The 23750-nt window shown below is 36.1% G+C and overlaps 3 protein-coding genes across 3 annotated transcripts; 1 reads left to right on the top strand and 2 right to left on the bottom strand.

The window, feature by feature from the left end:
- Positions 1-199: 199 nt before the first annotated feature.
- On the bottom strand, positions 200-7415 carry l(2)34Fd (nucleolar protein 10 lethal (2) 34Fd). Its single transcript, XM_074085627.1, has 10 exons — positions 7262-7415; positions 6920-7180; positions 6307-6447; positions 5997-6205; positions 4506-4734; positions 4074-4200; positions 3742-3910; positions 3005-3239; positions 2214-2342; positions 200-663 (listed from the first exon to the last, which is right to left on the bottom strand). The coding sequence occupies exons 1-10, from the start codon at positions 7325-7327 to the stop codon at positions 241-243; spliced, it is 1989 nt and encodes a 662-aa protein (XP_073941728.1). The 5' UTR covers positions 7328-7415; the 3' UTR covers positions 200-240.
- An 870-nt stretch (positions 7416-8285) lies between these two features.
- Mpp6 (M-phase phosphoprotein 6) lies at positions 8286-9023 on the top strand. Its single transcript, XM_074085626.1, has one exon. It carries the CDS (start codon positions 8522-8524, stop codon positions 8939-8941), a length of 420 nt encoding a protein of 139 aa, XP_073941727.1. The 5' UTR covers positions 8286-8521; the 3' UTR covers positions 8942-9023.
- A 693-nt stretch (positions 9024-9716) lies between these two features.
- On the bottom strand, positions 9717-22566 carry LOC141426601 (katanin p80 WD40 repeat-containing subunit B1-like). Its single transcript, XM_074085625.1, has 9 exons — positions 22484-22566; positions 18730-18915; positions 17749-17889; positions 17559-17664; positions 16883-17015; positions 14712-14852; positions 13973-14085; positions 13027-13101; positions 9717-12932 (listed from the first exon to the last, which is right to left on the bottom strand). Exons 2-9 carry the CDS (start codon positions 18902-18904, stop codon positions 12677-12679), a joined length of 1140 nt encoding a protein of 379 aa, XP_073941726.1. The 5' UTR covers positions 18905-18915; positions 22484-22566; the 3' UTR covers positions 9717-12676.
- Between the last annotated feature and the right edge of the window lie 1184 nt (positions 22567-23750).

Genomic DNA, 23750 nt, shown 5'->3' with positions numbered 1-23750 from the left:
AGATAAAATAAGGAGAAAGAGTGCAATATGTTTTTATGGATGATTCAAGTCTTGTAAAGCACATTTTTATTGTGCCATGTTGAACAATTTTGTTCGTTACGTTTACGGTTTGTACATATTACGTATGTTGTGATGTGAGTATTATCTCACACTATCTAATTTCACGAATATCCCAGACAAATAAAATTAAAGACAAACATAAAGTTTAATAATTTTAATACATTAACTTACTGGCAAAAATTACATTTTTGGAAGTTTCTTTTTCATTAGAAATCCTGTTCGTCTGACGATTTGTCTTCGCTCCTGATAATGCTTTTTCATTTTCTTTTGGTTTTCCGATTCTGATTTTTTACCCCTCATCGTGAATTTCATTTCTCTGTTTCCGCCTGTACCGGTAACCATCGTGAAGCTTTCATTTGCTAAACGATCGCCTAAACTAGCCTTGTTTACCCTTGTGATGGATTTAATGTTACCACCTCTCGGCACCTGGCTGACCTCATACACTTTCTCATTGAGCTCAGGTTCCTCTTCATCTTGTTGTTTCCTTCTGATTATTTTGTGCTGCTTCTTCACTTCTTTCACCCACGTACGGTCATCGTCGGAACTTTCTTCTTCACTAGATTGATAAAGCTCCATGTCCGAATCGTTATCAGGGTCATCCTCCTAAAAAAATGTATTGATTTTATAATATTCTTATTTGTACAAAGAGAAACAAAAAATATGACTACAATATTGTATCATATCATATATTTTATTTCGTGTTCCGAATGAGACGGAAACTGTACATTTGTATATCTATCTCTCTCTCTCTCACCGGCTTCCAAACCGTTTGCGTTGCTGCGACCGCGCTCCTTAGTTTATTTTCTTTAATTTGCAATAAATCAGTTTTACCGTTTGCAAAAATGCATTTTAATTGAACCAGCTTCCGAAGAAAACAAAATAACATTTCGTATGTACATTCACGCTCGACGACAAATTTAAGTTTATAAAAAAATATCTAATGCTTCCTGTAACGATTAAAATCTCCTTTGCTTTCCATAGTCTTAGATTTCCTTATACTCTATACTGTTCAAGTTAAAGTTGAACACACTTACACTGGCACACAATGGGGAATGGATGAAAATTTTAGAAATGCTTAAAACTTTTTTTATCGATAGGAATAACCTTTCTAATTGGGATGCACCAAAAAAAAAATAACCTATAGTTTTTATTTTATGTTTGGAAAGAATAGGATATTTTAAGATACCGTTTTCAATGTTTTAGAATTTGGATGAGTATTTAATTTTTTATATTTTTTTTACGAAATACGCTGGATAACGTCACAGTGAGACAGCCACGTTCCATTGCCTAGAAAAAATTCAGGCCGTACATAACATAATCTGTGGCATTACAATTTGACAATAATTCAAGCACGGCTTAGGGTCCTAAATGAACCATGACAAATAGTTTTATTTATTTCTCTTCTTTTAGCTTTGATTATTCCTGTTTGTTTAATGGTGTGATAGTAAATAGATATTTTTATTTAAATCTGATATTTAAATTCATTTGTATTTACTTGTAACGTAGTAATTTAATAATTTAATTTGTAAAAATACATTGGAAATACTCGTATACATTTCGGACTTTACGATAAATGACAACTGTTTAAAGCCGGGTGCGCATCATGTGATTAAAGTTCTATCTTTGTCACTCTTTGCTATTATAAGCAGGACAGCAACATTTCAAACTGTCAATTTGCTTAAGAGTGTAGACCTTGTGACGAGACACTGCAGGGGTCAAATGAGGGTCATTACTTAAATTTTGTTTATTTAATTCAGTATCACATTTTTGGAATCTGATTTCTGAAAACGCTTCACAAAGCCTATTTCTCCAAATGGTTTTCGATTTATTATATGTTGTCAAAAATTGGGGCATCCCAATTAACAGAAAAAAATATCATATTTTTAAGTAGCATCAATTAATTTTAAAAAATGAAAGAGTTCTCTTTACCGCCAAATTACGAGTCCGGTCGGTTACGGGTTGTTCCATAGTCCAGAATAAAAAACATTAAAAATCAATTTTGAAGAAAACTCTTTCATTTTTTTAAATTAATTGATTCTACTAAATATCTGATTTTTTTTCTGTTAATTAGAAAGGTTATTCCTATTGATATAAAAAGTTACAAAGTGTTTCTAAATTTTTCAGACATTCACCATTATTCATATAATACTGACCTGTACTGGCGCAACTTCTATTTTGCTTGATTTAGATTTATCCTTATCTAACCTTGACAATACTGGATTCAACAATCTGAACTCTTCAGCCGATTTGTCCACTTCAAAGTCGGGATTCTCAAACATAGCCTAAAATAAACACAAAAAAAATAATGACAAATTAATTACTATAACTATTGAAAGCAATAAAAAGAGCTCTTGTGCTGTTGTTTCCAATCAAGCCAAAATTTCTCACACAACATCCCTTTCTATCCAGTGGGTCAGTTCTGATATAATGGATCTGAGATGGCTCTTATTTCTGTAGAATTTAGAGTTACTTTTTTAGGGTATCGTACCCAAAGGGTGCCAACGGAACCCTATTACTGAGACTCCGCTGTCTATCTGTCCGTCTGTCTGTCACAGGGCTCTTGAGCCATAATATTTAGACAATTGTTGAAATTTTCACAGATTACATATTCCTGTGGCAGCTATAACAACAAATACTAAAAACAGGATAAAGTAAATATTTAAGGGGGGCTCCAATACAACAAATGTGAGTTTTTTTGCCGTTTTTTGCTTGATATTAATAACGGCAACAGGTAGGCGCTTGAAATGTTCACAGAATATTTAGTTGTATACCTAATCACTTTGAAAATAAATAATTAAGATAAAATAAAATAAGTATTTACGGGGGGCTCTCATACAACAAACTTGATTTTTTTGCCGTTTTTTTGCTAATGTCTAATGTTGTATAGATAATGCTATGAAACCCTTCGTGCGCGAGTCCGACTCGCGCTTGGCCGGTTACTTACCTTGAAACGATTATCTTTAAGGAGATTAGCTGCACTCTTTTTCTTACGGCCGTCGTCATCCATAAGCCGCGATGCTAATTCTCTATTGACTTTAGGCAAATTATCCTCAACTTTGATTCTAGATGGTCTCTCTTGCTCAATTTTTTCTCTAATTTTGCGTCTCTTGTACTCTTCAAAGGCAAATGGCTCTGCTATTGATTTTGCTCTTTTGTACAGTCGAACATCAACAAAGTATCTGAAATGAGAAACAAATATTAATAAAATGTACTTGGTACATTATTTTCATATGGTAGTAAAAGCATTCTTATAGGGGGATTCTTTTTAATCCCAGCGCAAAAAATGAGGCGTTATCGCACAGCGTCAGAAGCATAACATGGTGCTTTACTGGATAATCAGCCTTTAAAGACATATTTTTGTTTAATACTATCAAACATCGCCTTTAACCGACTTGTGATATGCGCGATATTGGTTGCTAGCAACCTGCCCCAGCTTTGCACGAGTGCAAATTTGAAAAAATAAAATAAAAAGTAGCGAAGTTTTGGTACTTGAGCCTTTTTATCTATGGACTCTCAAGCATCTTACAGTTAGATTCTAACTGATGGTGAAAACCGCATTAAAATCTGTTGCATAGTTTAAAAGATCTAAGCGTTTACATACACACAAATAATCGGCGGGAGTGACTTATATATAATTACATATATTATATGTAAAGAAGAGGAATGTTGCTTCATACTGACCCATGCATATATGCCCTCAAGAGGTTTGTTCCAAGAAGGTGATCTAATCCTAAAGACTCGAGTTCCTGTTTTGTCACAAACTTGTAATCATCATACACTGTCTGTGCTGCTGAGCTTTCCAATTCTTCAGTCAAATTATCCAAGAAAGCACACCATCTTGGTGCTGGACCTATATAAAATAATTAAAATTGCAATTGCAGATTATTCAATTAAATAATCTGTAAAATCAAATCTAAAATTTGGTGTATGTCCACAATGACAATACAATAATCAAGCACTGTCAACCAAAATAATATAATTTAAAATTAAATTATTTCCAAATCCTTTCATACCTAATGAAGGGATGTAGTAAACTTGCATCTTTTGATCTTCTACTGCCATCATACTCAATCCTGTATTTGGAATTACACAAAGATCATTGAAATCAACTGATGACTCAATGCTTGTATATTGTTTACCCTAAAAAGAAAAACATATAACATATAAATATACAACAAAAATTTGTACATAAATGAAAATATTTTGTATTATGTGAGTACTAATAGTAATATACCACCACAACCACGAACCAGAAGACGGAGTATTAGGAGGTCTCCCACTAGGTGGACATAACACATCATAGAGTTGCAGTGCAGTCAACTGGTGGATGCAAGTGGCGAGTTGTGGTTATTGTAGCGAAATAGGGGAAGGCCCTTGTTCAGTAGTGGATCTCTTCCTTCTGGCTCATGATAATGATGAATAATTCCTGTATTAACAATACTTACAGTGTTTTTGTCCCATATTTTCACCACAGTAGAATCCATTGAGTAAACATAATCCATACTTTTATGGAATTCTAGTTTCTTGATGGGAAGTCCATTCATGTGGTCCTTTACTAAAAGTGGCTTGCTTGATCTTAAATCATACAGTAGAACATGGCCAGTTGATGTCCCAACACCCATTTTAAGAGGTCCATCAAATTTAATAGAAGTGATCACGGGCAAACCATCATTTCTGAAACAAAAGAACCTTTAGCTGTACATACATATTAGAACTAGCCCACTTATACTATTTAACAAGTAATTATTTTAATGCTGGGAATTCTGTTTTATTAGTGACATGACACTGCAAAAGATGCTTTAAATTAGATTTATCTACATGCATATCATAACTTCCCTATTATATGTTCAGAAACAACTATCAAATGGCCTTTATTAAGAAACCTGGTATCTGCGGGTGCATCTTAATGTTCACATTAAAGTACAGTGCATCTTAATGTTTACATTAAAGTATCAGTAATACTTTTTTTAACAATGCATATCTGTACATATTGTAGAAAACTTATGACATGCATGTAGATAATAATTATTACTATAAATAAAACTTTAGTTTTTTATTATCTGTTTTATTAAAGCTTTGGTAGGTACTTCAAACTAGTTATCAGTAACACTAACTTAAAAATACAGGCCATATCTGAACATATTATAGAAAACTTATGATATGCATGTAGATAAACTTATGTATGCGGCTATACATAATTAAGCATTAAAACACTTGTGTGATCTTATTATGCACACTCGTACTTTAATGCCTCTCATTATGCACCAGCCACATAAATAACTATTGTTTGTTACAACTGACCCAAAATACTGCATCAAAATGTGGTGTTGAATATTGCACTCTATGTATTCAATCAGTTGCAATTTATTAAGACAACCTCCAATGTCTCTCCTGCGGTAAATGTATGCACATTTTAAAATTGCAATCTGTAGGGATAAACTGTTCTACACTTAACAACAACAAACAGGTGCATCAAATTAAACTGCAATTACAAAAGTACCTATCAGAACAAATAAGTTAATGGTTTAAAAAATTAATGCATAACATAATGAATACATAACTTATGATATGCATGTAGATAATAGCCAAATAAAACTTTAGTTTTTTATTCTCTATTAAAGCTCAGGTAGGTACTTCAAACTACTTTTATCATGTAACACTACACTTGAAATTTATAGTAAAACATATCTGACTTACATAAATTAAACTTTTAAAACTTATGATATGCATGTAGAACATGTGTGGCTTACATGCACACTAGTTGATGTATTTAAGCATTAAAACACTTGTGTGATCTTATTATGCACACTCGTACTTTAATGCCTCTCATTATGCACCAGCCACATAAATAACTATTGTTTGTTACAACTGACCCAAAATACTGCATCAAAATGTGGTGTTGAATAAAGAAATATTGCATTCTGTTTTAATACTACCTGTATTCAGAATCAGTGCAATGCAAAGCGCAGTCCAAAACTCCTTGTCTAGATTTAGTCCGAGGGTCCCAGGCCTCCACATGCCCACTCTCTGTTCCCACAACCAGCAAGCCATGTTCCTCGTTGACAGAACAACAGTTTATTTCATGTGCTTTTGTAGTATATGGTGCCATAAACTGACCAACTTCTAAGTTCAATCTATAGATGTCCTGTAAATGCAATGTATATAAACATTTTATGTCATACAGTTTCTTAGGCACAAATTCATTTAAAATTGCAAGTCTTTAGGGATAAACTGTTCTACACTTACAGACGAAGCTCCAACAACAAAGAGGTCACATGAAGGCTTATGATATGCAATCTCTCTGCCAAATTTGGGGACTCGCAATCTGTAGTGACGACCATGCCCCACATGAAATTCCACATACCTATCACATTGCAGGAACACAATCTGTAACACATTTTAAAATAAGTGTAATGGTTTAAAAACCTAAAAACATGCTTTAATGAGAAACCTGCTTACCAGCTCCATCATCAGACCCTAGATATCCTTCTTAATGAAAGTACACCCTAAGACTATTCTAACAAACCCAAACAGGGTTAGGTAACATTGTTCTGTCTTAGAATTTCAGTGCCTATTAGGTTGTGATGTGTGTTATTGCTAATAAGCTGATAGGATTGCGGCTTTATTCTTGCAGATGCATAAAAAATTGGCTAGGCCTCTATCCTGCGTCAATTTTAGGGAATCTCTTCTTAGTGCATCTTTATGATCCTCAAGGAATATGCATGGCAAAGCTTAAGTTTTTACCTACAGTGTTTAGCGCAAAGCATTGTCTGTTAGTCAGTCAGTCATTCAGTTATTACGTTATCTTTTCTTTTATGTATAAAATATTGCAGTAAATATACAAGTAGGACTGACTTACTTTTGTATAATCATCACTTAGTATTTCAAATGTTAGCACTTCCGAGTCGAGGCAGCGCTCAAATTTTAAGGATAGATTATTGACATCAAAACATTTGATTCTTGGCTTATAAATGCCAGCCGCCATAATATATTGCCCATCTTTAGAAGCCCTTATGCTGGTACTGACGCCAGGCATATCAAATTCTTGTATGAGCTCGATTCGCCTTCGAAGGTCTACATTTTTTTTCAATAAAGTTCTTTTTTTCCTTTCTGTTAACCACTGAAAAGAAACAGGTACAAATTTATTATAAAATTATACATCCTAATAAGCAAAATACAATGGTAATTTTAGGATACTCACATCTGGTAAGGATTTCCCTGCGCTTAGATTGTAAATTTTTACATTATCTATTTCCAGAACTTGCATTTTTACAATAACAACCAATACGTTCTAGGTTATAAAAGCATCAAAGCATGTTTATATTCTCAACTCAAATTCTCATCTGACGCAAGGAAAGGAAGTATCCATCATCCGTCACTGTCAAACTCAGCAGGGCTACTATGAAACTAGAAACTCGAAGTTCGTGTCGTGCGGTCCCTCTCGCTCTCGTGTTAAACAGTGTAAGTGTCAGAGGGACCGCACGACACGAGTTTCGTAGTAGCCCTGCAGAGTCAAACAACGACGACCAGCGTTGCCAGGCTGGATTTTTAAAATTGATTGATTTCATATTTCTAAAGCGGCTCTTAGACGGGCCATATTTTCACTGCAATTTGTGGCCGGCAACTATTGGTGTCCCTCTCTTACTCACATGTTAGACAGGGACACCAATAGTTGCCGGCCACATATTGCAGTGAAAATATGGCCCGTCTAGGAGCCCCTTAAGACTATAATTTGATTCGTTGTCTGTATTCTGTTTGGAAAGAGAAAAACGCTGATATTTTTAAAATTTAGCTACAACTATTAATTAAGCTGTTTTTGTCGCACCTTTACCTGTAACTACTACAGATATACCTCATTTGACATCTGTAAGAACGTCTGAACGTTAACAGCTAAAAGGTTAAAAGTCAAAAGTATTTTAGTGTGTAAAGCAAAGTGTAAAGAAAAGAACGTCTCGTTCATATAAATGGTGTTCAATAAAGAATATATTCCCGTCATGTTGGCTACATTTTATTCTAGAATAGCGGGATCTCCTGTCACAGCAGGGCTACTATGAAACTCGAAGTTTGTATCGCACCGTCCCTCTCGCTCTCGTATTAAATAGTATAAGTGTCCGAGGGACGGCACGACGTAGTAGCCCTGCTGGTGGAATTAATTTTTGGGACTTGATTTTGAGTTTGGTGACTCGAATTTCTAGGAGTTGGCGACACTGATGCATGCATGGTCACGTCAAATCAAACGTCAAATTCAATTCAGCAGCATGTGGAAGTGTTGATTTTTTGTAAATATAATATTGTAATGTAAGGTTACTTACTGCGATAACAAATTAATTACGAGGAGTACTGAAATAATTTATTTCTGTTAAATTTAAATTGCGTATATGAGAAAGACTGTTTATTACAAAGTTTAGAGTTGGTGAAGCTTCTAAAGTTTAATAAGTAATAATAAACTACAATCAACAACATGGACAGATCAAAAAAGAAGCTACAATTACCGAAATCAGTGTTAGACATGAAATTTATGAAAAAAACTAAACAAAGAATAGAAAAGGAAATAGAAAATACTCATGACCATGAGAATTTATATGCAAATATTATCACTGACGAAATGCGTGCAGCACCGGGTAATTTTATATCCGAATCCAGTTTTATTTTTTGTGAGGATTTATTAGAAGGCCGGTTGTCATTCAAAGGAATGAATCCCGAAATTGAGCGTCTTATGCAAGCTGATGTTAAAGAGGAACCTGCTGATAATGGAGAAATGGAGAAAGATATCTCAGATGAAATATTAGCAAAGAAGATGGAAACATTCCATAAAAGAAAGAGAGAATCAAAAAAACCAAATAGATTTGCAGGCAACAAAAAAAAGAAATTTGAAGCATAAATTCAAAAGCAGTACACATTAGCTTGAAGAGCTTATATTGTTGCAGCAGTTTGTAAATGCATATGCAGGTTGTAATGGAATTTATCTTGAAACTCTGATATTTTCTATTGTTTCATTGGTAATTGACGCTATCCATGGATTTTTTTCTCAACCAGGGAAGACTACAAGTGAATAAGATGGAGAACTTTGTACACAAAGATTATTTTCATTTTTCAATTAACAATACATCATTGAAAAATGAAAATAATAATCATTCTCAAATATATGTATTGATTTTGCATGGATTTTAATTCCAAAATGTTAAGAAACAATACCTTATGGTATGGTGTAGAAGAAACAATCAAAAGGCAAACCTTGTTAGAATAATTTGAATTTTCATTTTACTAGATAGTGATTTGTCAATTTTTATTACTAGTTTTGACCACTTTTTAACATAATCCTATTTAAAATTACCTAAAAGTTGTTGGTTGTTTGACAGGTTAATGTATGAAAAACTCAATTTTAGTTAAATTTTCATTACAACTTTTATAGGACTAATTTTGCCTTTCAAATGTCTCTTTTGAGTAATGATAATATCAATGAGATAAGCATAATTTAACTCTTCTCACTGGCCTAACTTTAGGTAGTCAAAGGATATAATGTATTATGTTTAGAATAAATAAAACAATTATAAATTAATATTGTTTTTAATTTTTTACAGAACATTTAGCTTCATAATTTAAATATTATTAGTTAAGTATTTTTACTTTTTTTACATGATTATTCAGTCCATTTGATTATTTTTAAGGCCTATTTGATACTTAGTTTATAAATAAAAAGGACATGGTCACAAATGCTTGCATAAGATCTAAAAAACATCAACATTAAAATTATGAAATTTCCCCCTTTATTTATCAAAAAATATTAGATTAATTAAGACACCTTTGTTATTTGCATATAAAACTGAAAGCATGTTAGCCAAAACGGGTTGTTTTCTTTTACTTTGAGATTATACAGGATGAAAAGTTGTGATGGGGCAGCAAGGACAGCTACTAGATCCCTTGCTGCTACGCGAAAATGCTCTTAGGAGTCCTTTACCAACTTTTTGAGTGATGACAATCAACATTTACAGATTTTTGATAAAATGTACAGTCAGCGAGAAAATCCACAGATTTTACTTTTTTTATGCCAATCGGTCCCATTTCTATCAAGGATTAAAACACTCTTTGAGACCAGCTAAGTTTAGAGTACTAGAACACCCATAAATCGAAGAAAACTTTTTGCATACAGTTCGTAGGGTACTAATTTGCAAAGTGAAACTTTTGCATGTTGTTTTTTACGAACATGAATCCTTTATGCTTAAAGAAAATTAAACAGTATGTAGACAACTAAAAACTGAACATTTTAACTAAAGTTAGTGTCTTAACCCAGTATTGCTGCCCCATCTCAACTTTCCACCCTGTACCTATACATAGGTGTACTTTTACTAAAAACAAATGTCCTTCCAGAATAATTATAATTTCTTACAAATTTAATTGCTTAGCCTTAAAAAATCCACTAAACACTGAACTAGTTACTTCCAAATGTCCATATCCATTATACACCGTGTTTTTCATGATTTCAGTTAACTTCAACAAATGGTTCAGTTCATTGATAGAAAGAAACTACCTGGTAATTGTGCCAATCAACTTATTAGTGTAGCTTTTTGCCATGGTCTCTTGAGTTACTCATTAAAAGTATGATTTTATGCTCATCTAAACATGCTAGTATAAATTCCAACATTTTTCTAACAAAGTGTATCTCTGATGTCTCCTGAGTTATGGGACGGAATAACAACACTAAAAAGTTGACTGACCCAATTAACTTTCTGGTCAAATAGAAAAAAAAACTTATATAAGTACACAATATAAACTTCATAGTCATTGTTAAGATGAAAATGTAAAATTCACAAACTTGACGAATAATATTGATACGACGCATAAGAGAAACAAAAAAACACTTTAACCTTCTTTTGGTAAATTTGTGTCAAAAAACACTACATAGATGTTGATGTGGCAAATGAATTTTTCATATATTTTTTATGTCGATTACGCACTTCCATTATTCATAGAATGTTAGGCAGTTGAATCAAGGTAGACCATATTTAGAAGAGTTGAAAATAATCTATAATTTAAAGTTTTAGTAAAATTCACCACTTAATAAAACAGTTTACTAAAAAAGGACGGATGTAATAAAATAATAGATGGTAATATTACTAAATTACCCACAAATGTGCTCAAAGACATGACAAAAGTATAAAATACTACTTGCTGATTGATAATACTTAGTTTTATTTTATTGGGATGGGAATAAGAAGACGGATAATGTTGTCACTTTTAAATCGTCAGAAATTTTAAGAATTGTCGATTTAAGAACAGCATTAGATCAATTAAACAGGCACAAAACGGAAACCCAGCGAATGGTCTGCATTGCAATGTGCTGGCATTATATGGATCTTTGGATCATGCTGGATGGGAATTGGATATGATGAGATTTATTGACGGAGCATGTTGTAGACTTTTTCTGTTAGTTTTATAAGATTTTACAAAGCTTTTTGCGGATATATTCATGACAATTCATGTATCTTTTGCATGCTTTTTTTAAGCATGTGGGTGATTATTCTTAAATATTCAATTATACTTTTATTTTTATTTATTTTAACAAAGAACTTTAAATATTTGTTAGCAGTAAGCTGCACACAACACTACACAGGCAGTTTTTGAGTAAATTTAATTTACACCAAATTAATAATACTTAAGTAGTCAAATCACATATTTGTCAAACTGTATAATAAGGGCCCAGAATATTAGTATTTTATGCTACAACTACAATTACTACAGTGATCGACCCATATGAAGTAAATCCTGACATACACACACAACTATGTATGATTTTGTCGAATAATTAACTTCAGGAGAAAATGCTTTATTTACTACTGTCACGCGCAATGTCTCAGGATTTACATCAAAACGGCTGTTGAGTGTACATACATTTTGCATTGACATCTCAAAATTTGTTTGAAATGTTCTATTTATATTTAAGCAATACTCGACTATTTACATAAAAATAAATGTATTAAAAACAAAATTTCTGCATCTGTAACTTGCCTTCATTTGTTAGTTTGTGTAATATTATCAATATCTATCATTAAAGCTCGTGATAGCTCTATGTGTCTGCGTGTACCTAAAGGGCCCCATATACGGTACGATTCGTCTGTACGATCGATCTGATGAAAATCGTGACGATTGATCGTAAAGAGTCATACACTGTCGATTCATCGTTACGATATTCATGATTGCATGGGATTTTGTTGCGATTTCCGACATCGTCTTCGATGAAGTGAATCGTTAACGATCTTGAAGGGCCTCATACACGGTACGATTCGTCTGTACGATCCGTCGCTTCAGACCGATAGAAACGACGAACGTTAACTATTTACTTCATCGAAGCCGATGTCGGAGATCGCAACAAAATCCCATGCAATCATGAATATCGTAACGACGAATCGACAGTCTATGACTCTTTACGATCAATCGTCACGATTTTCATCAGATCGATCGTACCTACAATCGTACCGTGTATGGGGCCATTAAGTTAAAACGTCCAAGTTTCTCTTCTAATAGTTATTATCGTTATGACTATGATATTTACTTAATATAAAAGGCCATTATAGATTTAACTTACTTAATAACTGCGCGGTTACGATAGAGTGGGTTGTCAGTCGAGTCCTTGTTGCATGAGAGTGTGGAGATCGCGGAAGGCGGCGCCGAGTCGGCCCTGGAGAGTTTGCCGTTTGAGCAGGAAAGCTCGCACGTCCAGCAGTAGTCTATGAATTTGCACGCACTTCGCGTAGCGCTCTTCGCGCGGTATGTCCACGCCCAAGGTCCGTACTGGCGCAGAAACGTTGGCACGTACTACGGACGAAAAGTTCCGTACGATGAGTCGCAGCGCATTGCACCCGCATTGCATGTAGCTGGAAAGTTGGAAAAGCATAGTTGTGTTTATATTTCTTTCGAAAATTGCACAAAACATAGTTCAATATTAGAATAAGTGTTTTAAATACTTACGATTCGTATTTACTTTGCAATAATTCGTATATTTTAGGCAACATCAAAAGGCAAATATCCAAATTCCAGAGTGACCTGAAAAAAGAGATCGCTGTAAGAACCTAAGTGAAATCCCTTGCAACTTAAATTATACCGCCGCCCTAAACGACATTATCCGCCGGTCTCTTGCTAGCGCGAACGTGCCGGCGGTGCTCGAGCCAGTCGGCATCGCACGGGATGATGGCAAGAGACCGGATGGAATGTCCCTAATACCGTGGAAAATGGGTCGGGTGCTGGTGTGGGACGCAACCTGCGTGGACACTTTAGCCCCGTCTCATCTCCACGGTACAATACACAGGGCCGGCGCAGCGGCCGAGGCGGCCGAAGTTGTCAAGAAGCGCAAATATAGTGGTCTTGATGCCGGATACAACTTCATTGCCTTCGGCGTCGAGACGCTCGGTCCGTGGGGCCCTGGCGCAAGGGAACTCTTCAGCCAACTGGCAAAGAGACTGGTCGACGCCACCGGAGACAAGAGGGCTGGCAGCTTCCTCGCTCAGCGTCTTGGCATCGCCATACAGCGAGGAAATGCTGCCAGCATTCTTGGAACCATGCCACAGGGGCCTTTTTTAGATTTATATTAGTTTTTAATTATTATTATTAAGTTTTTATTGTTTAAATCATTTATTGTGAATAATGGATCAATTAAATGTATTTAGTGTTTAGTTACTTGATGTTTAATTATACCTTACACATAGTCTTGTGCTGCGCGCCACAGTAGGGCGTAACTAACTGTTCGTGATTTGCCAATTTTTGTTAGTAGTTTCGATCACCTTTTACTTATCTTACGTGTATGTATATGATATGAATGTTAAGTTTATTGTAATTTACTTTTGCTGGACACAAGCAGAACATTAATTTTGCTATAACGATTTTTTAACTCTTTTTTTTAATTAGAAGTAACACTTACGGTTTATGGGCCATAACATTCAGTATGTCCAGTATCACCGACGTATCTTCCAGGGCAATTACAGACTCTAAGGCGAACTTTAAATTCTTATTAATTCTCACAGAATGGAAAATCTGTAAAAAACACATTGATTATAAATATTATATCTAATCAATTCACGAGGGGCCAATTAAGCTAAGTAAATCTTTACTTAATACCATAAAAGAGAAAGTAGTTGTCTTTCTATTTGCTACTTCTTCACGCTTAAATCGCTGAACCGATTTAGATGGAAATTGTTTTTTTCTGGGATAAGAAAAGGATCCAGAAAAGGACAAAGGATAGTTTTATCCCAGAGGAAAATATAATTACCGCGGGATCGCTACAAACGAATTCTTCGCAGAAGGACTCACAAGTAACAGCTAGTATCGAATATGTAAGTCTTATATGTATTGAACGTAGTGTCAATTGATTTTATTATCGTATTTAATTATTTACATGTTTATATCATTTGTCAGTGATAATAAAGTTTCATATTTATTAACATAGTTTAGTTTAGTTGTAAAATGTTAACCACGAAATGAAATGAAATGAGTTTTCCAAATGTAAAAAAAATACCGAATATCTTGTAGACTTGTACATATAAATATCATTAAAATATGCAATAGCCAAAACATAAAGAAACGGGGAAACAGTTCAATGAAGTTTTATTTTTTATTATTTAGAATAAGGAATGAATAGATTAATAGGTTCTTTTTCGTACCTGTAATGCTCTCTGCCTTGCGCTAAGCACGGCCATCATGGAGTCATGTCCACGCATCATCACGCCAAGTACTTCCTGTTCACTCGGCTCCGCTCCGCCGCCGCGGGCGCCGCGCCGCGCCCCGGCACCCGCTAGTGTCCGCTGCAGGCAACGGAAATAGTCAGTTAAAGATTTTTTTTTTAAGTTACTGATTTGTCATAGAAAAAAAAATGAATGTGGACAGTCAAGGTCAAGGGCAAAGATATCGACACGGCCAAAGTTACAACAATATGTATACACGACTTTATGCACTTAACATTAAGGCCGTGTATACATATTTTTGCAACTTTAGCCGTGTCGATATCTTTGCCCTTGACTGGACCACGGAAGAATAAAAACAAGTAGAAGTGCTATGTAGGTGCAGCGGTGCGTTCCACAAGTAAGCAGAGGTACGTTTACTCGATGCAGTCGTGTTCAACATTGCGTAGAGTAGGTATGATCACGTTTAGTAGTGTCGCGACATTCCTTGTTTTACAGTAATTATGCCGTATTGCTCAATTCTGGAATGTAAATTGATAGCAGGAAAAAAAACCTACTAATGGAGGATTACCTACGTCATCGAGGAAGCGTACCGCTCCGCTTACTTGTGGCACGCACCGTTGCACCTACATTGCACTGCCACTTGTTTTTATCAAAAATAAGCTTGACAAGCGTTTATAAATAAGTGGGACAAATATTCAACTTCCGCTGTAAACCGCCTGCCGAAGTAAACCTAGTAGAACGGATCAATATAACCATTAATCCTGATCCAAAGTAAGCCACTCAAGTAAACCTAGTAGTAGGACGGGTTAATAGAAACATACTTAATTTATTACTCTATAATACTGATGGATGTGCCAAAGGAAACCTTCCTAAATTATGGAATTTTTGATATAGGAAAATTTCAGAAACTTCTCACAATTTGTATAGGGATTGAAACTTTCCGTTTCTTAAATTTAAATTTCCAATATTTCTTGAAAAAATTTCAAGAAATTTCCGGGAACATTTCCGACTTTTTGGAAACTTTCCGCAACTTGCACATCTGTACTCTATAATAGTCAAAAGGGCTGTTTCACCAACTATTGATTAGTGTTAACTGACGGTTAAATGTGATGCCATCTCCGTCTATTCGAATAAAACAAATAGAGACGGCATCACATTTAACCGTCAGTTAACACTAATCAATGGGTGGTGAAACAGCCCCTAACTATACTCAACGCCGTAGATTCCAAAAAAGTTACCAAAGATGGCCGATCGTCACTGTCTCAAGTGTCATTGTTATTGTGACGTTCCAGATGTAACCAACCCATGCACATTAATAAAAAAATAGTCATAATATTTTGTTTTTATTTAGACCTTAAATGGGTACCGGCAACAGAAAACTTCACAGGAAACAAAAACTCAAGAACGAAAATTACCACAAGTATAGATACAATTCGATCAATACAAACGTCAGGCCATACTACGAAGTGCAAAATTCGAACTTCGTAACTAGCCATCCCACTGACGCTTATACTCCATTTATTTTAATTAGGAAACTAGTAGGTACGTTGTGGGGATGCGAGCTTAAAGTTATTTACTCATAGGTGACGTGTGCTTCGTTCATCTATTGAATACACAAATAGATTCTATTCACTGCAACTTCGGTGAACAGGTGAAATCAACTGTCGATCCCACAGATATAGATTACACTAGATTACGCAAATGCATCTACTTCGCGTGTCCGAACCCCGACCAGACGTCGGGGTTGGCCTCATACAAAGACTGACCGCTAACTGACTAATCATGACTAGTGACTGACGGCGCGGACGGGCGGCGCATTTGAATCAATTTTGCGCGGACATGGGGGAATTCACATCGTTAATTCGCTCTCGAGACGTTGTCACAGCACAGTAGATATAAAAAAGTGACACGGTTGCTTTCATACAGATTGCGGTGTTTGCGTTATATAGTGTAATCTATATCTGTGGTCGATCCACCTTTGAAGATGACGACAAGACGGGTTTATTGCACTAGTTCTATTTATTACCAGCTCTGTTAGTGAGGTAACAGATAATACACATGTGTTCTTGTTACAATGCAGGGATCACGTGATTTGCGCGCACGCTAGTCAAATATTTATGTTTAAAGTAAGTAGTAGATTGTTAACGTACAGGTAAGAACTCATCGAGGTCCAGCCCGACAGACCTGTCGGTGGCAAAGGGAACGAATTCGGGTTCAGTCTCCGCCGCTGCTTCCACAGCTCGCGACACCACGTTCTCTCGCCGTACACTATCCACACGCCTTCTGCAAATGTTAACCATAAAACTTTCAACGTTTAAATACAATTTTAATTTCAAAATACTGTAGGTGCAAATAAAATGTAATACATATATGAACATGATAAAAAAACGAAAATGAAAAAGTATTTGTTTTAATATCCAGATGCATGCAAGAAGGTTAGAGATCTCCTAGTAGGTACGAAAATAGAGATATACCTGCAGGGCTACTACGAAACTCGAAACTCGAAGTTCGTGTCGTGCGGTCCCTCTGACACTTATACTTATTATTCGAACTTCGAGTTTCGAGTTTCGTAGTAGCCCTGCTGTGACAGGAGATCCCGCTCTTCTAGAATAAAATATAACCAACATGACGGGAATATATTCTTTATTGAACACCATTTATATGATCGAGACGTTCTTGTCTTTACACACTAAATACTTTTAATAGAAATACAAATGCTTATTAGTTCAGACGTTCTTGCAGATGTCAAATGAGGTATATTAAAAATTACGAATTGTAGTAATTACTAATTATCGAGACTAACGTTAAAATTAAGCAGTAGTATACCTTGAGTTTTCGGAAGACGTCCTTGTAAACGAAAGCGATCTAGGGCCCAAAGACGGTGGTCCCAGTGACATTTCACTACTACTTTGTCGTAGATTATTTCCTGTGGCTGTCGAAGAAAATTTAAAATTATCCTTAATCTCGTAATATTTACGAAGAACAGCATGTTTATAAACAGCATTAAGAAACTTACACAAATCAGTGGTAGATTTAGTTTCTTTATATGAATTATGTCGGTTTAGCGTGTTGGCTGTGTGAGGCATAACATAGTCTCTTGTAGCAGGCTTTGGGGCGGTGAATGTGTTATCCTCTTTAGCGTTGCTCTCCAGCGCCCCTATGTTATGTAAAGAAGCAGTTATATGAATAGGAGTGATACTTAACACCATGATGATAAAATTACTTAAGCTCTAAGCACGAATATAAATCAGGAACGGTCCGACAGTTTCGACCTTTTCGGAAGATTTTTTTCCTAGCTGAGTGAAAGATCGAAACGAATCTAACCATTCCTGACTGATAATCGTGATTTTGTAATTTAATCATGATGATAAATTAAATGTTGGGCTTTGTAAATATCACTAAGTAATATATAGTAATCAAGTTTCGGCTTTGACTGTGATTTTTAAACCATAACAATAATTAAAAATACAAATAGCTGGAATATATAAAGGCTGACCAGAATTATAAAAAACCTCGCCATATTGCGGAAAACCAATAGAACTAATTTCTTGCGCTGGTAACACTAAATTCAAATGTCATCCTGTCTATTGCTGTCAAAGTTTAACGTTGTTTGCGCGCGGTATTTTAAAGTGTCATTTTGTGTTTTTTGCCTAAAAATGCCGAAGATTATCCATAGCCTTGGAAGGAAAATAATTCACAATGTATAAAGGTATTTGTCATAGAAAAATGTGAGGGATTAGAAAATATTCCTTTAAACCGACACCGTTGTCAATATGACTGGTAGGTATCGTATAATAAGTGTAAATAGTGTTGCAATATAAAACGTAGAAGTGCTGCCCTCACCCCAGGTTTTTTATATTCCTGGTCAGCCTTTACAATATAATTATTAAAAAAGCAATAGCTTAGCGCCCAAGATCCCATGGTTCAATTACGTATACATTTAAAATTTTAAAGATAGGTATTTTTTTTAAATGCGACGTATTATATTTTAGCTTACGTGCGAAATTCTCGCTCTTCTTTTCCACAACATAATGCTCCTTTGTGGAGGTGGGTATGCGTGAATCTGGTCGCTGTCGTTGTGGCGGGGAAGGCTGCGGCGGAGGCCGGGCCGGCGCCGGCTCCAGCATCAGATCGCGCAGGGAGGTGCTCGCGCTCGTGGGCAAAGCGCCCATACACTCTTCGGCTGTAGCCAACCAGAAAGTTACCAAGAAACACTTAAACCACTTCCACATTTAAATCTTAGACGGTCTGGAACTATCCGCGCTGCCAGCGTGCTAAAGTGAAAGTGGCCTTACATTGAACGACAGGACCGGAACTCAATTCTCTTGAACATCAACATCTGTCTCGATTGAGAAATTTCACAGAGCGTTGAGATCTTGATGATGTCGAGAACAAAGCCCCAGATCGTGACTTTGTAGCAAAAAAGCTCCAAACAATGGATTGATTCAGACGTTAATTGGCGGAGGACTATATCAATGAACTACAACTCCGCAAGTGCACCTGCTAGAGAGCTATGTCTGATGTGTACGCATATGTGCGTAAATGTGTTTTCATACAAAAATATATATTTGTCGCTCAGGCGCAACTTTCTAGCACGAGTGGTCATGGAATAGTAAGGTAAAAAATACAACGGAAAAAAAAAACGAAAAGTTGTGTACGTATGTTGAATAGTACCTTCATTAGGATTGGAGCTTTTTATATTCAAGTCATGAAATTAATGCATTTCGACGATATCAAAATAGAAAATTTCACTTTGTTATTCCAATCTGAGTCACATGCACAATTTTATAAAAAATAGTAGTGTAATAATATACCTAAGAAATTCAACATATGCATTTAAAACAGTTACAAGCTTTCAAGCTTTGTTTGAATCGAAAAAGAGTTTCGGATCCTCAGACGGGGTTCGAGCCGATGGTTGATAGTAAAATCACAGGAGGTGCGAGTTGTAATCCAGTCCGGCGACCCGAATATCTTTTCCGTTTTTAAAAATCTTGGATTTCGTTCAGCTAGCTTTACAATTATTGCTATAGTTTGCGCCGAATATATCTGCATAAAAGTGCATTGACACCTGTGTACCAATGTACACCATTTTCCTAAACGATATAATACAAATAAATAATGCAGCCATATAAGGAGATTCACTTCGGAATGAGAGATAATAAGCTGGAAACTCGTATACAGCTTCATTTTGATGTCTTAAATGTTGTCTCAAAAGTCACACTAAGGGGCTGTTGCGCCATCCATTGATTAGTGTTAACTGACAGTTAAACGTGATACCGTCTCTATTTGTTTTGTTCGAATAGACGGAGACGGCATCACCTTTAACCGTCAGTTAACACTAATCAATGGATGGTGAAACAGCCCCTTAATCTCGTGCCGCGTCGTAAGTTATTCAAAGTCAAAAACTTCAGTTTTTCGCGATTATCTCGGTTTCTATAGCTCCAGTGATGTTAACATTTATTACTAAATTGTAGAGCATACAATTTGGAACAAATATTGTGTTAAATTTTTTTCGCACGTCCAACCGTTATTGAGATAGAGGGCAGAGAGCCCGCAGCGCTCAGCCATACTGACTGATGCAAGGTCAAACGTGAATCTCAGTGAATAAAACCTTGTAAGTATACAGTTTTAAGTCATTGAAATATCATTAACAATAAATTATTCATTTGATTTTTTATTTAACTTGCAATGTTCGTATTATGTATGTAAATATGTCAGAAAATACGTAAGTGATGTACCAAAATTTACAAACCATTTTTCAAGCACTTCTTGGTCTCCGATTCAGCTTAGGTACACTTATTGATCTGATGCTGACGCCGGACTGGAGCCGGAAGGTGGGCAAAGGATCTCGGTAACAAAACGACGTAGCCCCGTTGATTTTGGGCTCATTTGATTGGTTTTCACGAGTACTTTTTACCCGGATGATGTCCAGGGTCCTGATTATAGAGCCGGAATGTCAGCACATGATCTCAGTAACAAAACGACATAGCCCCGTCGAGTTTCGGCTCCTTTGATTTGTTTTCACGAGTACTCTTTACCTGAGGCCGTATTGTCTAACACGCTGCAATCGCGATCGCATTCAGCATCTCTTTCTACCCTCGTCTTGCACCGTATGACAGAAAGAAGTGGTGAAAACGATTGTGATTCCAAGTGAGTTAGACAATAAAGCCTCAATGGGGTTTGCAACTGCAAAATGAACTTCTGGAGCCCATAAAAACAATATAACTGGCACTTGAGGTAGGTATCTCATCTTAGGCACCAAAATGAAGCTGTGTACGAGTTTCCAGCTTATTATCTCTCATTCCGAGATTGACCCCTTCTCATTCCTTAATTGACTGAATTAAAAATCTATGACAATTATCGCAAATACGCCTCACCTTGCGTATCGTAGTAGGAGGCGGGGTGATCGCATGATCTTGCAGATGTGACAAACATTTTTACGCTAGTTACTTTTTTAAACATTACATGTAAAAAAGAGCTTAATTGAAGTGAAAAAGTTAATTTTAAAAAAAGTATTTTAAGATACTTAATTAGTTTTATTGCGACATCACATACATATCATCCGCCTCCATTATCGCTCAACCAACCAGCTCAACCAAATAAAATAACTAACAAACTATTAACAAAAACACATAACAACACTCTAAACAATTAAAAATTTTAACAACAAAGTGAAACTTTCGAAGTAGGTACGTATAACGCAAGCGCTTGCCGAACACGGAATTAAAACGAACGAAGGCGACAGGCGACCGGGTTTCGCGCCCCTACCACAAGGCGCTTGCAATCAACTTTTATCCAGATTTATTCCGCGCAAACTATAGTAAAATTAGTTTGATAATTTAATAAGATTAGGGATAAGATATTGTTTGGGCCTACGCTAGCTGAAGCGGGTTGTATAGAGCGAGAGCGAGTAGGCGTATATTGAAAAATAGTATGAGCAGCGCTAACTGCACGCGTCGCGGGCGACGGATTGTACCTGTACCCGCACCCGCAGGCGTGCGCCCGCGCCGTGCACCCGCGCCAGCTAGCGTAGGCTTAGGGACTAGGGTTAAATTTGTTACGATCTGACCAGGAACTTAAACAAAAAGGAGTGTGTGTTTTTATACCCATGGTCAGGTTTTACATAACTGTTTTTGGTACCCCTCTTATTATTATCACCTTCATCTTCGGTTGTTATCAAGGCCATAATACTACAACAAAAACCGGATGACAACGAAAGTGCCAAATACAGGGTATTTTAGCTAACTATCGTCTCTCGAAGTTAATATAATTTCTGTTGTTATATAATTTAATCTGCTAGAAAACATCACACAATACTGACAGTCGTGTCAGAATACTGAGTTACAAGTCAACGCACGTAAAAAGAGCTCTGGGTAGCCACCCAGCCAGTGGAGGGGATACGCGCGCATCTGTCAACTAACGAGCCAATGGCGTGACGCGCGCGCACGCGCAATACGCCCCCTCCCGCGGCCCCCATTGCTCCGCCACCAATTTGGTCCGTATTTCGCTTACTGTGCAGGTATATCGCCAGCTCTTTTTACGTGCGTTGATTTGTGTGCCCATGGCCATTTTCAGTAAAATATTAAAAAACAAAAAGCTGATCGCATAGTTATAGGTAGAGTCATTCACGACGACGCGTGCCGTGGTTCTTATTACAATGTCATTAATGTCTAATTTTGACAAAATCACGCGTCTTCGTGGATGGCACTAGGTATAGTATTGTGTTAATACTACGATCCAATGTTTCTTACTTGGTAACGAGAAGTCTTCAGAGGACAAACTAGTAGTTGGTGGTGGCGTACGGTTCACTAAAATACATACACAACAATGAATGTAAAAAAAGCATTCATACAGACCAACACAGCTACAATAATGTACAATGCGACTACAGGAAGAATGCTCATTTTAATTTTCACCATGTTGATTAAAACCCGAACTAACGCGCAGGGGCTTTAAAAATTGTGTTAAACTTTAGGTATCCGATACACCGTGTTATTTTAAATTTACGTAAAGTTTAAGTCAACAGGTCAAATGAAGTCAATTCTCTTAGACACTAGTGGGCACACTCCTACCTATTGTTTAACAGATTATCAAGAATAAAATAATTAATTATGCACAGTAAAACAGTGTAAAGGTGCTTAATTTATGACGTTTATTAAAGTCCGTAACGTGTTTTTTAATTCATACATATGACTCAAAATTCAAAAGAAGGTTAGTAAATTGAGTTTTTTTTTATTCGACTGGATGGCAAACGAGCAAGTGGGTCTTCTGATGGTAAGAGATCACCACCGCCCATACACATCTGCAACACCAGGGGTATTGCAGACGCGTTGCCAACCTAGAAGCCGAAGATGGGATACCTCACGTGCCAGTAATTTCACCGGCTGTTTTACTCTCCACGCCGAAACACAACAGTGCAAGCACTGCTGCTTCACGGCAGGATTAGCGAGTAAGATGGTGGTAGCAATCCGGGCGGACCTTGCACAAGGTCCTACCACCTGCAAAAAAAGTTTTTTTTAAATATGATTTTACTTTGTAAGTACATATTATTTTTTGTATGTAATTGAGTTTTATATAATTTGTATTAAGTTATCCATACTTATCCTACTATTATTATAAATGTGAAAGTTTGTGAGTGAGTGAGTGCGTGCTGAGTATGTTTGTTACTTCTTCACGCTAAAACGGCTGGACGGATTTGGATGAAATTTGACAAAAAGTTAGTTTATAACCTGGGTTAAAACAAAGGATACTTTTTATTCCGATATTCCCACGGGATAGGGATAAAATCTTAAAATAACAACCGATGGGCTTAGACTCATGAAACTTGGTATGTAGGGTGCTGGACGTCTGGAATAACACATAGGCTACTTTTTATCCCGATATTCCCACGGGATAGGGATAAAATCTCGAACTATTAACCACTGGGCTTAAAGTCATGAAATTTCGCATGGTTGTTATAATATAACGTCAATAAAAACCACGATGTAATTTTAGGGAATTCCCACGAGAATTTAATAA

The sequence above is a fragment of the Choristoneura fumiferana genome, chromosome 3, assembly GCF_025370935.1.
Source record: "Choristoneura fumiferana chromosome 3, NRCan_CFum_1, whole genome shotgun sequence".
Lineage (NCBI taxonomy): Eukaryota > Metazoa > Arthropoda > Insecta > Lepidoptera > Tortricidae > Choristoneura > Choristoneura fumiferana.
The sequence above is the reverse complement of the archived record's forward strand: the minus strand, read 5'-3'. Positions and strand labels throughout refer to the sequence as shown.